The sequence below is a fragment of the Cannabis sativa genome, chromosome 2 (assembly GCF_029168945.1).
Source record: "Cannabis sativa cultivar Pink pepper isolate KNU-18-1 chromosome 2, ASM2916894v1, whole genome shotgun sequence".
Lineage (NCBI taxonomy): Eukaryota > Viridiplantae > Streptophyta > Magnoliopsida > Rosales > Cannabaceae > Cannabis > Cannabis sativa.
Window position 1 is genome coordinate 30,496,265 of NC_083602.1, and position 14,277 is coordinate 30,510,541.

General features: G+C 34.7%; 1 protein-coding gene across 3 annotated transcripts; it reads left to right on the forward strand.

Moving 5' to 3' along the window:
• The first annotated feature begins 1,816 nt into the window (after window positions 1–1,816).
• Window positions 1,817–4,577, forward strand: LOC115720582 (ultraviolet-B receptor UVR8). 3 transcript variants are annotated; one of them, XM_030649725.2, is made up of 8 exons: window positions 1,817–2,188; window positions 2,284–2,436; window positions 2,569–2,736; window positions 3,115–3,282; window positions 3,501–3,632; window positions 3,721–3,807; window positions 3,979–4,071; window positions 4,188–4,577. In XM_030649725.2, the coding sequence occupies exons 1-8, from the start codon at window positions 1,966–1,968 to the stop codon at window positions 4,388–4,390; spliced, it is 1,227 nt and encodes a 408-aa protein (XP_030505585.1). In that variant the 5' UTR covers window positions 1,817–1,965; the 3' UTR covers window positions 4,391–4,577. The 3 variants fall into 3 exon arrangements, with proteins under 3 accessions (XP_030505585.1, XP_030505586.1, XP_030505587.1); XM_030649726.2 differs by having other exon boundaries at window positions 3,997–4,071; XM_030649727.2 differs by having other exon boundaries at window positions 1,864–2,188; window positions 2,569–2,622.
• The last annotated feature ends 9,700 nt before the right edge of the window (window positions 4,578–14,277 follow it).

Consider the following 14,277-nt stretch of genomic DNA (forward strand, 5'->3'; position numbering starts at 1 on the left):
GGCCCCTCAACAAATTATAAATTAACTTATGGTATCTACACATTAATTCCATGACACTTTAATACCCTTTTGATACCCATAACATAATTGGTCACTTAATTTTGTATCACACTTTATAATAGCATATACGTTATACATATGTGCCCACAAAGGATTTTTAATCCAACACACGCCACATATATAAAGCAATCCTCTTTGACTCTTTCTAGCTTTTCTTTTAACATTTTTTCTTTAAACCCCCTCCCCCAAAAAAAAAATCGCATGTGTATGTGCACACTACCATGTAATTTCTATTTGACTTTGATTTTATTGGCCAAAAAATTACCCTATGCCATGAGGTACAAACTAAGAGTCCTACAATAGAATTACCTTATATATCATTAATAATTAAAATTATTTTGATTATTATCCATAATCAAAATTATATATCATATTCTTAAATTATGAAGATCTAATAACTATAGTGAACTAGTGATTATTATGGATTACAAGTGTAAATATATTTTGTTCTCGATTCTTAGTTTTATCTTTGTTCATTTTTAATTTGTTTGGAGACTTGAGAGGTATGAGACTATAAAACTATACTTGTGTTATGATTTTTTTTTTAAACTTTGAGAAAGATTTATTTTTTATCTTCTATTCGGTTATGCTTTTTTTTTTTTTTTTTTTTTTTTTTTTTTATGGATTATGAATGCATAATAAATATTCGTGAAAATATTGGTTTAATTTAAATTTAAATTTTTTTTCAATCATTTTAAATTATTTAATTTTTTTCCCTATTTTACTTTAACGGATACCTAATGGGTTCTTTATAACCTATAAATATTTCTCTACCCCGAATCTACTTTTTTATTAGATGGGAATGGAACGAAGATGGGGACATAAATATATAGCGAGAATGGAGATGGGGATGGGGATTGCATTCCCCATATATTAAGGGAAATTTGAAATTCCATGCTTATAATACTCTAAATTTCTTTTCCTAAATCCATAATTATTAAAATTGGTCATATATGACCACATTACCTAATTTTCCACAAATACCCGTCCCATTTGAAAAACTAAAATCAAAATGCTTAAAAGTTCTCTCTCTCCCTCTCGCACGGTACACCCACACCCACCACATCGGCTTCACCTCCGACGACGACGGACGACCACCCACCGCCACCGATAGCGCCGCACGGTGACGGACGACCACCCACCACCACCAGCACTGTTATCGGACCACTCCGATCGAGACCCGGACTGTATCGCACAAAAACCATTTTTTTTCTGGGTTTTTGAGGTCGGGTCCGATGGGCCCATCAGGCCCATCGGACGGGGTATCAGGTTATGGGTCCGATGCCCCGTCCGATGGGCCCGATGCCCCGTCCGATGGGGTCCGATGGGCCCATCGGACCCGACCTTAAAAACCCAAAAAAAATGGTTTTTGTGCGATACAGTCCGGGTCTCGATCGGAGTGGTCCGATAACGGTGCTGGTGGCGGTGGGTGGTCGTCCGTCATCGTGCAGTGCTATCGGTGGCGGTGGGTGGTCGTCCGTTGTCGTCGAAGGTGAAGCCGATGTGGTGTGTGGGTGTACCGTGCGAGAGGGAGAGAGAGAACTAAGTCTTTTGATTTTAGTTTTTTAAATGGGAGGGGTATTTGTGAGAAAATAATAATGTGGTCATATCTGACCAATTATATTAATTATGAATTTAGGAAAAAAATTTTAAGATATTATAAGTATGGAATTTCAAATTTCCCTATATTAACTGCTTATTTTTTATTTTTACTAACTTGTTAAAACTTATATAGTTTGGAAATTAATTTACTAAAAATTAAAATAAAAAACTTAACAAAAGCTATATAGTTTAAGGAACTGTATCACAAAGCGATTTAAAAATAAAAACTGGTAAAGCCGGTGCTAAGAGCAATGCTCAAGTGGAAAAGCAGAAGACTCAGACTTGTATAGCACAGTTTAGAAGATGAAAGAGACTGATGATGACGAAGCCAAACTAAGTTGCAGAGAAGAGGAACAAGAAAAACAAGAAATATGGAGTTGGGGGGCTGGAACAGATGGCCAACTGGGCACGGGCAATCTCCAAGATGAGCTATCCCCTCAACTACTTAAACTCCCTTCTCTCTTCTCCGCTCGACCCATCTCTCATCTCGCCTGCGGCGGCGCTCATGTCATCGCTTTGACCTCCGGTGATCTAGTAATGATTGATTATATGCTTTAATTAATTATTCATTTTTCTTCTTTTGGGGTAACTTTTTGTTTTCTTTTTCCAATTACTTTGCAGAGGGAAAGGTATTGACGTGGGGAAGAGGAGCATCTGGTCAGTTAGGCCATGGAGATATGTTGAATAACCCAAATCCCAAGCTTGTTAATATATTGGAATCATATTGTATAACCCATGTTTCTGCTGGGTGGAACCACTCTGGTTTCGTTTCAGGTCATACACTCTTAAAAAATTGTATTAGTATGTTGCAAAACTATCTGATCAAACTGAAGTTTTAGACTTTTTCTAGAAAGATTTTTACTTTGAGGTTTAACATGGATATTGAATTTGCACTCTTGTTTTCAGATTGTGGGTCTGTTTTTACATGTGGGGATGGTTCGTTTGGTCAGCTTGGACATGGTGATTATAAATCATATTGCTCACCGATTAAACTTTCCTATTTTGTTAATAACCATGTTGAACAGATGGCATGTGGCATGCGCCATTCACTTGTCTTATTGAAATTTCAACAAGGTATTAGGAAACTGATGCTTTTGTGTTATGTGCTGCTAATCACAACGTCTTAGTTTCTTTGATATGATTAAACCCTTTTTGTTATTGATATCAAATATGCTTTTGCTCTTCTGAAATGCTTAAACCCTCTAATGTGCATTGTTAATTTTGAGGGCAAATCATTCTAACATGTAATTTTTCTTTTGTATAGTCGAAAGTGGAATTAGTTTTCACTTAAAAACGTACTTGTTAATTTAGTTGAGTTTCCTCCTAATGAAAGAGCAGTTTTGTTTGGATTGGAAAATTTGCATGTTTTGGATGTGTGTCAACTGTCAAGCATGTTTTTTTTGATGGTATTTGTCCACTCTACCGTTGACAACGAAAATCATTCTGATACAGGTCATTCTGGAGATCAGATTTATGCATTTGGGTCTGGGAAACGTGGTCAACTTGGTATTTCGAAGGACAAAGTCAAGTCAGTTAGTCTTCCTGAAGTTACTTGTGGATTAGACGGTATCAATATTGTAAGCATAGCTGCGAATGGAGACCATAGTGCAGCATTATCCAGTGAGTCCCTCAAATCTTTGATAACTTTGTAGACCTTGCCTAGAATTTTGAATCTTCCAGTTGACTATGGTTTTAGTTTTTTTTTTCATCTATTAGTGGCCAATGTTAAAAAAAGGAACATTTCAAGATCTTGTATCAATAGTCACTTTCATTTGGTGTAATCCTCATCATCATCCCTAATACTGCGTCGTTATATTTTTCGTTGTCCACCTAAATAGATGATGGGAAGTTATACACTTGGGGAAGAGGATTTCAGGGTAAGTCTGATGCTTACTATCCGGAGCATTTAACCACATCATTCTGCAGTACCAAAGCCACTCTTGGATGGAATCATGCACTTCTGTTAACTGGTTTGTACATTCATCTGTTTATTTCTTTAATTTCTCTTGTGAGAGTTGTGTGCCTTTTGAAGTTTAGTCTGAGATATATATTAAGCAGGTAATGGAGAAGCTTGTATTCTTGGTGGGAACCGGCATGGGGTGCTCAGTCGTCCAGATAAAGTGAGTGCATTGGAGAACATGCAAGGTAATTATGCCATAAGTTCATATTGCTGTTCCCTTGTAGTACATTCCATGTATGCAAATTTCTTATTGTATTCATTAGTTAGATATCAAATTCATTTTTTTTTTCAAAAAAAAAAAAGTATAGATAACCTATAAGGATCTTACTTGAATTGCATTCACATTTCAATGGAAGATTCAAATGACCTTCTAGAGGAAGTCCCTGGTCTAGATGGTGAAAAAGTTGTAGATATTGCAGCCGGATCTGAACACTCTGCTCTTATAACAGGCATAATATTCTATTCCTTCATCAAATCTATAAATATTAACCACAGCATGTTCAATCCTCAATGTTTCTCTGGTTTTCTAACTGCTTTCAGTTTTTTCGATTAATGACGATGACAGAGAAAGGAGTTGTTAAAACATGGGGTTGGGGTGAACATGGTCAGCTTGGCTTGGGAAACACAGTTGATCAAACCAGCCCTCAACCAGTAACTCTTTACAATGAGGTTCCAACTGAAGCCGTGACTAGCAAGGTCTACTGTGGAAGTGGGTTTACTATTGTCATAAGAACTAAAGATGCTCCTCTTCCTCCCAGATGTAAATGAGTATCAACCATGGCAAGTTACTAGATATTCTTAAAAGATCGTCTCACTTACTGGAAGAGTCGAAGATTTCTTCACACCCATCCGCATAGTTTTTTATTTTAGGATATCATTGTATGTAACATTATCTATTATGATTTTGAATAACTTAGGGCCTCTTAATCTGAAAATAAATAGAAATTGTTGTTCAGTGAGTGTATTTTCATTTTTTTTTACTTTTTAAGCATATTTTTTTCTATTTTCTTCTCCTCGCATCACTCTTCTATGGCTTCCTTGTTCAGTCCCTTGTTTCTCTTCCTCATTCAATCCCTTCTTTCTTCTTCTTCCAACAAAGCCTCTCCATTGCATCAGGTATGAATCTAACCCAACTCTCTCTGTTGATATCTTTCTCTTTCTCTATCAGCTTTGATCTTTATCTTTCTTCTATCTTCTAAAGGTTTTTGGATCTTCAACAATACCGTGATAACCAATTTAGGTATGTTTATGGTTCATAATGTGAAAAATAGTCTCTATTATTTGTTATGGAAATATATCCAAAACAGAGGAAAATGGAAATAGCAGGACACCTAATGTTATATGCTGTCTGTCAACTCTTATCAAGGATCAATTATTATTGTTTGATTTGAGGAAAAGGAAAATACCTATAAAGAATATATTATCTTGCTCTTTTTGACAAATTTTGAATTTTGTGTCTAAGCATTCCACATAGACGTAGTTCTAGCTTGGTGTTGGTGATGAAAAAGAAAAAAGAAAATCTAAAATCTGAATCTGATCTGCCTCTCTCTCTCTCTCTCTCTCTCTCTCTCTCTCTCTTGATCATCTTCTTATTGGGCTTTCTTTCTTTGTTTGTGGATAGTCAATATCTGGCTTCTGGTACCTAGTTTCAGTTACTACTAATTAATGTCTTCATAACTTTTTCATTGTACATGTTTCATTCTGTTATGGGTATCCATTAATTTATAATACTCATATGTCTATTCTGCGATCAAGTTAAAATTAGAAAAATTTCTCTAAATGAAGATCTTGAAGAAGAAATATTCAAGTCTTCCTTTTAGATTTTAAGCAAAAAAAAAAGTGTCTTCTATCAAGATTAGTTATACACATCAGTTAGTTAATGGTTAGTAGACTAGCTGACTTGTTTAGAGTTGCCTTTTGTAACTAATTTGTAACTGTTTGTAGTTACTTGTTTGAGCTTAAACTTGAGCTATATATATAGCTCACTCATTGTATTCATTTCAATCTAATTCAATACTGATTTGTGTCACACTTTTCTTCTTTTTCTGTTACGGTATTAGAGCCACGATCATAGTGTGCTCATCTCTTTCTTCTCTTCTTCTTTCATCTCCTTCAGTTGTTCTTCTCTGCTTTTGTCCATGGCTCAAGGAGATGCTCAAACTCGAAGCACATCGAACCAAGGAGATGGTTTTGATGATTCTAACAGGGATGAATTAAATAGATCCTCTATTCTTGAACTCGGTGGCAGATCGTTTATTGATGATGCTCGAAAGTCATACTTCATCTTTAATGGAGATAACCCACGAGCAAGTTTAGTCCCCAAGATTCTGACTGCTGTGAGAATTACAGTGCTTGGAGACGTTACGGTGGACCTCATTGCTAGTTACAAGATCAAATTCATGGAGGGAAGATTGCCAAAACATGATGCTAATGATGAAGAGTATGATCTATGCTACAGATGCAACAATCTAGTAATTTCATGGATATTTCATGCTATGTCAACTGAAATTGCTGACGACATAATGTATCTAGACAGTGCGGTAAAGATCTAGCCTCACGAATCCGCTAACCAAGCAACACGCTTCGGCGAGTCCTCCGTGATATCACCAAGAATGACAACACGGACGATCCCTTTAATTTCTTGATGGCCTGTCCGTAAGTCAAAGACACAGTATGAACCTCTGGGGGAAGGTTGTAAGCTCACGATACTTTCAAGTTCCGAGAGTTTGAGGGTAAATGTTATCCTTTTCCTAGATGGGTTTTACTTGAAAGCTGCGGAAGGGTGCCACGTCAAATCATATACGATATCATGGACCCTTTTTTTAGAGGATCACGGAAGATATTGAAGTATTCAGAAGAATGTTTTCCTTGCAAAGGACAAAATGATTCTCGAAGTTCTAATCTGGTGCTTCCGCTATTTGAATGCAAATGGGAAGCACGAGCACTCCGGGATGATCAGGAATCGACTATCCTAGGAAGCCCTTGGCTGGACTTCCTAGAAGCTCCCTATGACCTAATTCGAAACTACACCCGACTGTTACGCCTTGTCTGACACCAAGTTAGATCCTGCCCCTACGTCAGATTGTGGTTGTGAGCGTACGTACCTTTGTAGTGCTTGTTGTCCAACGACTTGTCTAGGCAATTACTTTTAAAGGAGATACCTTTGAAAGACACATGTTCATATCTTTACGTGGTATCCTACACCATACGATGGAAGAGCTGCCTACCAAACCAGCGGTTAGATGGTCTTGTGATGCTTTCAACCTTTCTTGCGTGTGGAGTAAGAAACCCTAGCTACGTAAAGGGTGTCCTTACCCACTTATGTACCTATAAATACCTCTATTTTTTATGTACAGAAGGTGAATAATTTTTACTTACAAAACCTCTGCTAAAATTCCTAGAGAGCTTTCTTCTCAAAGACAAACAAAAGGAATATAGAGATTACCATTGTAAACATTTGTAATACTCAAATACTTGCCAAAGAAGGCTAATACAACTAACTCGTGGACTAAGAATCATTAACGCCTGGACCACGTAAAAATTTGTTTGTCTATTATTTAATACTTTGCATTTCCTTAAGTTCTTATTAATCCGTTTTCAAAAATCTCAGTAAACAGTTAGAAATAATAAATTGAAGTATAGTAAATTGGAGTTTTTGTATTTTCACACTTTAAAAAAGTTTTTTTTTTTTTTTTTTTTTTTTTTTTTTTGAATTATACATAACAACCTACATAACAACTAATGGAGCAACTTAAATCGCAACCAAAATCTACATAGCAATCCACATAGAAACTACCGGAGCAACCACTGAAGCAACCAAACCGTAAATTAAAAAAAAAAATGTTAAGAAATAGTATATGAGGTAATTTCCCTAGTAAATTTTTATACCATTAAAAAATAAATATTCTAATATAATAGACATGAATATCTCGTCTTTTTCCATTTAAAAAATTTCTCGTCCTTTATTTATATTTTAATTTTAATATTTAGTGTTAAATAATATAAATCATTTTTTTTTTTTAAAAAATAAATTATTCTCTTTTATTTTTTCTTATGGTTGGAATTAGGGGTGTACGTTAGTCAGTTTGGTTGGGGTATAACATATTTTTACTAACCTAATATAAATATCGGGTTGCAAATATTTAATTGTAACCCGCCTAATTAAAAATTAAAAAAAGTTCAACCGGTCCAATGATTTTGTTAGTTTGGTCGGGTTAATCCGTCCAAATCGTTCTTCACCTTTTTTTTTTTTTTTTATATATATATATATAATTATTTTTGTTAGTTTCTAGTAAGGTGTCTACACATTTGGTACCTTGTGTTTTATCTAAATATAAGTTTGGTACCCTGTATTTTTAATAATGCTTATTTGGTACCTTGTATTTTACAATCATACGTATTTGGTACCCTAAATTTAAATTTTTTTGATAAAATTTAATCAATACAATCAATTTTCTAAAATTTTATGAATTCTAAATTCAAATTTATTTATTTGATTACATATAATTGAGAACTGTTTGGTTAAATTAATAAAACTGTATTGATAAATTTTATTTTAGGGTACTAAATATGCACAATTTAAAAATATAAGGTACCAATTAAGTATTATTGAAAATATAAAGTACCAAATATGTTTTCTACAAAAACATAAGGTACTAAATGAGTATATTCCCTTTCTAGTATTCAAATAATTAGATTTGAAAAAATAAAAATATATTATTTATATTTCAAGTTAAAAAATACTATAGTTTAAATTAATTTTAAAAATTTTAATATATGATAAATATAATTGAGTAAACATAAAATAATTGAATAAAATAATAATAAAAAGAGTAATAATATGGTATAGATTTTAAACTTCAACTTCAATATCCAAATACAATAAAAATTATTAACTATAAAGTTTAAGTTTTAAGTTAAACACTAAAATGTCTAAACTTTAAATACCAAATAGTTTAACTAATAAATGTACTTTATGTAATATATTATATACACTTTTATTAAAAAGTATATAAATCGTTTTAATTCGGTTTATTCGGGTTAATTGGGCGATTTAGAATAATTTGTAAACCACCCAATATATTCATTGGGCGGTTTGGATTTTGATTGTATTATTTCGAGTTATATTTTTTATCGGTTTATTCAGTTTGGTTTGGGCGATTTATTCGAGTTGGATGGTTTGTAAATTTTGTTAAACACTCCTAAGTGGAATAATAAACTATTTATATTATAATAGATATAAATATCTCAATTTTTACATTTCAAATAATATATATATCTAGTCCTTTATATATATTTTAAGATAATAATTAATTATATTAAAATCTTTTAAATTGTCTTTACAATTTAGCACTATATATTATATAAATAATTTAATTTTATTTAACAAAAAATATATATTTATATATAACTATTAATAATTGATATGAAGCAATTCAAAGTGTATGAGGCACTGAAAATTACTATGAAAAATCCATTTTTTTTATCCTTCCTTTCTCTTCTCTGGTTTATTTTTTATTTTTATTTTATTGTGATATATAAATATCAGAAAATTCTTAGATGAGAGTATTATTTTTGCTCTCACATGTAAGATTATTTTTTTAGACTTGTTGAATAAGGTGGTTGTATATTAGAATTAGTTGGCCCATTACTTTCGGCCCATTTGCTTCATGGGCTTCCTCTTCTCTTGCCCTATATATACTTCCTGTTGTATTAACATAATTGACTTTTTGGCATTTCTGCCGTTTTACATAGCAGTAAAATAAAGAGGGTTTTCACCTCTATCATGGTATCAGACGATAACAACAATTCCTAGCCCACTGTTCATCATCTTCCATGGCTCCGAGAACAAGAAACTCTTCCATTGCTGTCGCCTCCATCAGCGAACCGTCGCCTCCTCCGACTGCCATCTCCGGTCAAGACATCTCCTCCATTGACGCCACCACCTCCAATGTCGTAGCTCCGCCCCAGTCTCCTCTAATTTTTTCATCTCTGTCAAAAACGATCAGTGCTCATCCTCCCATGTTTAATCCTTCCACTTCTGGTGTGTTTGGCTTCGGTTACACTGCTGATCTCCCCATTTGTGGAATTATTGGACAAACCTCTACAGCCCCGATCGTTTCCAACTCTTCTTCGACGTCGTCTTTTATGGCTTCTCAAACACACAATCCGTTTCCGGCATCTTTTGCTCCGATCTTGACCTCGACCGTCCCACAACCGACTTCTTCTGGCACCACCACGACTCCAGCCACCACCTTCGTTCCCCCTCCTGTCTAGAACTCCTCTCCATTTCTTGGTGGTAACTTTCATTTTCTTGGACATCAAGGCCAAGTGCCTTATTCTGATCATTCTTTGTCTACTGCTAATCACAGCTTACCTCGTGCCGTTCTTGATCAACCTTCCCATGATGAACTTACTCTGTATCATCTAGGAATTGGAGATCACCCAAATAACCTCATCGCTTCATTTCTCTTGACTCGTCAAGAAAATTTCCAGTCATGGAAGCGTGCAACCTCTATTAACATCGCTGCCAAAAACAAAACTCTTTTCATTGAAGGCACCATACCTCGTTCGCCTCCAAATGATCCTTCTCGCTCTGCGTGGGACATTTGCAACAACAAGGTTATGTCATGGATTCTTCAGTCTGTATCTCGCGAGATCGCTGCTAGTATCATGTTCAAAACCACTGCTCGTGAGATGTGGACAAACTTCCATGATCCCTTTAATCAAAGCAATGGCCCCTGTATCTTACAACTCAAAACCTCTGTTGGCAATGTTAAACGGAGTGATAACTCGGTCACCACCTATTTCACCCAATTGCAAGCTCTTTGGGATGAGCTCAACGAGTACCAACCAAATATCCCTTGCACCTATGGTTGTACTTGCGGTGCGATGCAAAAAGTTCAAGATTATTATACAAGAGACCAGATCCTTCAGTTCTTGATTGGTCTCAATGAGTCTTACTGGGGTATTCGGGTTCAGATTATACTCTATGATCCACTCCCCTCTCTGTCCAAGGTGTTCTCTATGATTATTCAACAAGAGCGCCAATGCTGTCTTGGCAATACTGGTGTTGTTGCTGCTACTTCGGCCAAACCAAATCCCAACCAACCATCTCGGAGCAAGAAACCTCGGCTAACTTGTTCTAACTGCCTTAAACCAGGTCATCTTGTTGATAAATGCTACTTCCTCCACAGTTTTCCTCCCGAATATGGAGACAAGAAAAAGACCACCACCACTGCTCGGGCAAATCACGCCTCGGTGACTCCCACTCTAGACGCCTCCGTGGCTGGCTCTTCCCAACTTCAGCTGAGTCAACAACTGATCTCTCTACTCAATTAACAAATCCAAGGTGCTCCTTCCACCAGTGAAAATCTTCCTGTGGTTTCTAACGTCTTCGGTAATGACAATTTTTTTCCTCTTTTCTTATGGATTGTAAATAGTGGCGCAACTCATCACATATGTCACTCTCTTCATTGCTTTACATCTTCAAATAAAAATAATATTGCTAACTTGGTTACATTACCTAATAGTCATCAGATTCATATCAACAAATCTGGAACCGTTAAAATATCTGACCAACTTGTCTTAATGAATGTCTTGTATTTTCCCAAATTCAAATTCAATTTATTTTCTATTAATGCTTATCTTGAACATTGTGTTATTAAACTACTTTCACTTTTGATCAATGTTTGATTCAGGATCCCTCCCTGACTTCTACGATTGGAACAGCTAAGAAAGTTGGACAACTGTTTTTCTTTGAAGAGGATCATCGTTTTCTTACTACGGATATTTCTGTTTTTGCAAACAATGCATGTAATTTGATGGACCCCTGGCATTTTCGCCTTGGTCATCCTTCTATGAACATTTCTACTATCTTAAATAATCGTTTGCAATTTTGTGAAAAACCTTTCAATTTTATGTGTTCTATATGTCATTTTGCCAAACAAAAGTGACTTCCTTTTACATCTAACAATAATTTTGTCACTTCTACTTTTGATTTAATAGATCTTGATATATGGGGTCCTTTTCATGTTGCTAGTATTGAAGGTTACCAATATTTCTTAACTATTGTTGATGATTTTTCTCGCATACTTGGGTATACATGCTCACTTCTAAATCTGATGTTTCTTTCATTATTCCTCAATTTTTTTTCTCTCATTGCCACTCAATTTTTAGTCAACATTAAAGCTGTTTGTTGTGATAATGCTAAAGAGCTAAATTTAACAGCCTTCTACGCTACCAAGGGAATTTCAATCAATAATTCTTGTGTTGGTCGTCCCCAACAAAATTCTGTCATTGAGCGAAAACATCAACACATATTAAATGTTGCTAGAGCCTTATTATTTCAATCTCATTTATCCTTACCTTTTGGAGTCATGTCATTAATACTGCTGTTTATCTTATAAATCGTACTCCATCTAAATTACTTAACAAAATAACTTCCTTTGAGATACTTTATAACAAAGCTCCCAACTATGATCACCTCAAAGTCTTTGGCTGTCTTGCCTTTGCTTCGACATTAGAAACCAAAAGGGACAAGTTCTCCTCGAGATCTCGACCTTATATCTTCATAGGTTATCCCCCTGGTATGAAAGCTTATAATCTTTTAAATTTTGAAACTCAAGAAATCATTCAATTTAGAGATGTTTACTTTCATGAAGATATTTTTCTACTTTCAGAAACTACATCCCCACGTCTATAAATGAATTATTCTCACATTCTTTGCTTCCTTCTACAGGACAGTCACATACTCCCTCTGAGGACATCTCACCTGTTCCCAAACTTGATGACACTTCATCTTCTAACAGTTTTCCTGTCACCAACACTACTCCTGATGAAGTACCATCCACACCCAGGAACATATCAACTACTTCTCCTATCACTTCAACAATGGGAAGAATTTCATCTAAACCTAAACGTCTTTCTGATTACATTTGCAATACCATTGCTGCTTCTTCTACTGCTCACCTAATAATCAATATTTGTCTTATAATAGGTTAACACAGCACTTTCGAGCAGCGGGTCTTGTTGCCTATACATTTGTAGAACCTACCAGCTACAAAATGGCAGCAAAAGATCGCATATGGAAAAAAGCCATGGATACTGAAACTGATGATCTTGAAGCCAATGACAATTGGATCGTTGTCACTCTTCCTGATGGTCACCATGCCATTGGCTGCAAATGGGTATACATAATCAAATACAATGCTGATGGCTCCGTTGATCGTTGTAAAGCACAATTGGTTACCAAAGGTTGTTGGGTTTTGTGCCCTAAATAAAACCCATTACAATCTGATTAGTTATCAATTTAGATTTTTGAAGTGGTTTATGTTAACATGTTTTTTACATGCTTATGGTTTAATACATATATTTAATATATGCACAAAATCAGTTAAGTCCAGAACATATATTTATTCACAATTACAGTATTGTCAACACAATGGAATGTGATTGTGATTATATGATTCAAAAGACTAAGTCCCTGTTCATCAGTGTTTTGGATTTACACTAATGTGATAATCAGCGATGAAGTATACTTACACTTGGAGTAAGTGTTATGTTCTTTCTAGGACATTGGTAAAGTATACTAGTTTCGAATGTATGGAGTATACATTGGACTGGACCGATATTGAACTTGGTCAAGATATTATAAAATTACCGTTGTATCTTTCCAAGTCAATATCAGTAGTTGATCTTAGATTAAAAGAATCTAAATTCTGATATGCTTAGGCTCAATCTCAAGAGTGATATTCATGTTCTTTGATTTATTAGTTAAGCCTACTTTTGGGTCAGGGTGATACGTATATTTTGGGAACATGATAGTATGACTGAGTGGGAGCGCTGAACATAAATATGGAATCTATACCTTCTACTGGTGTATAGAAGTCAAGTGATGATTCCCTTCGAGCTTAGCTAAATAGAAGTAAATGGATGAGCTCTTGTTTCAGTGACTATATCTTAGATCACTAAAACATCATTTACAGGTAGCTAAGTGTTTTAAGGGGCCAAATACATTGAGGGGTGAAAACGGTAAATTTATCCCATCTCGATGTAAATAATCTATATAGAGGATCTTTGATCACATTAAGATTATAACGATGGTTAAATGAGATAGCATATATATATCGTGAAACATATAGAATGCTCTATGTAAGTCTGAGAGTGCAATTCCAAGTTCTAAGAGTGGATTCAACAAGAAATTAATAAGTTAGGGAATTTACTTGGTAAATTCGATTCGACTTATTGGAAGCTCAGCAATATAGATCCATGGTCCCCATTCTAGTTGAGACCATACTGCTTGTAAGACTCAATAATTGGTTGATGATTAATCAATTATAATTCTAAAGATTAGACTATGTCTAATTTGTGAATTTTCACTAAGCAGGGGTGAAATTGTAAAGAAAAGAGATTCTAGGGTTATTTATTAATTAAGAGACTCTATATGTCTAATTAATAATTATATTAAATGACAATATTATTTAATAATCTATTTTAGTTATTAAATGGTTAGTTTTGGCATTTAAATGGTTAGAATTGGAAAATTGGTGTTTTTGAGAAAATAGAAATAAAAATTGTGAAAACTGCAAAATCCAAGTGAGGCCCACTAACACCTATGGCCGGCCACTTGATTGGCTTTTTCCAATTAATATTTT

Coding starts and splice junctions, on each gene's coding strand:
- LOC115720582 (XM_030649725.2), top strand. CDS start 1,966: ATGAAAGAGACTGATGATGACGAAGCCAAACTAAGTTGCAGAGAAGAG. Junction 2,437..2,568: donor CCACTCTGGTTTCGTTTCAG/GTCATACACTCT, acceptor TCTTGTTTTCAG/ATTGTGGGTCTGTTTTTACA. Junction 4,072..4,187: donor ACACTCTGCTCTTATAACAG/GCATAATATTCT, acceptor TGACGATGACAG/AGAAAGGAGTTGTTAAAACA.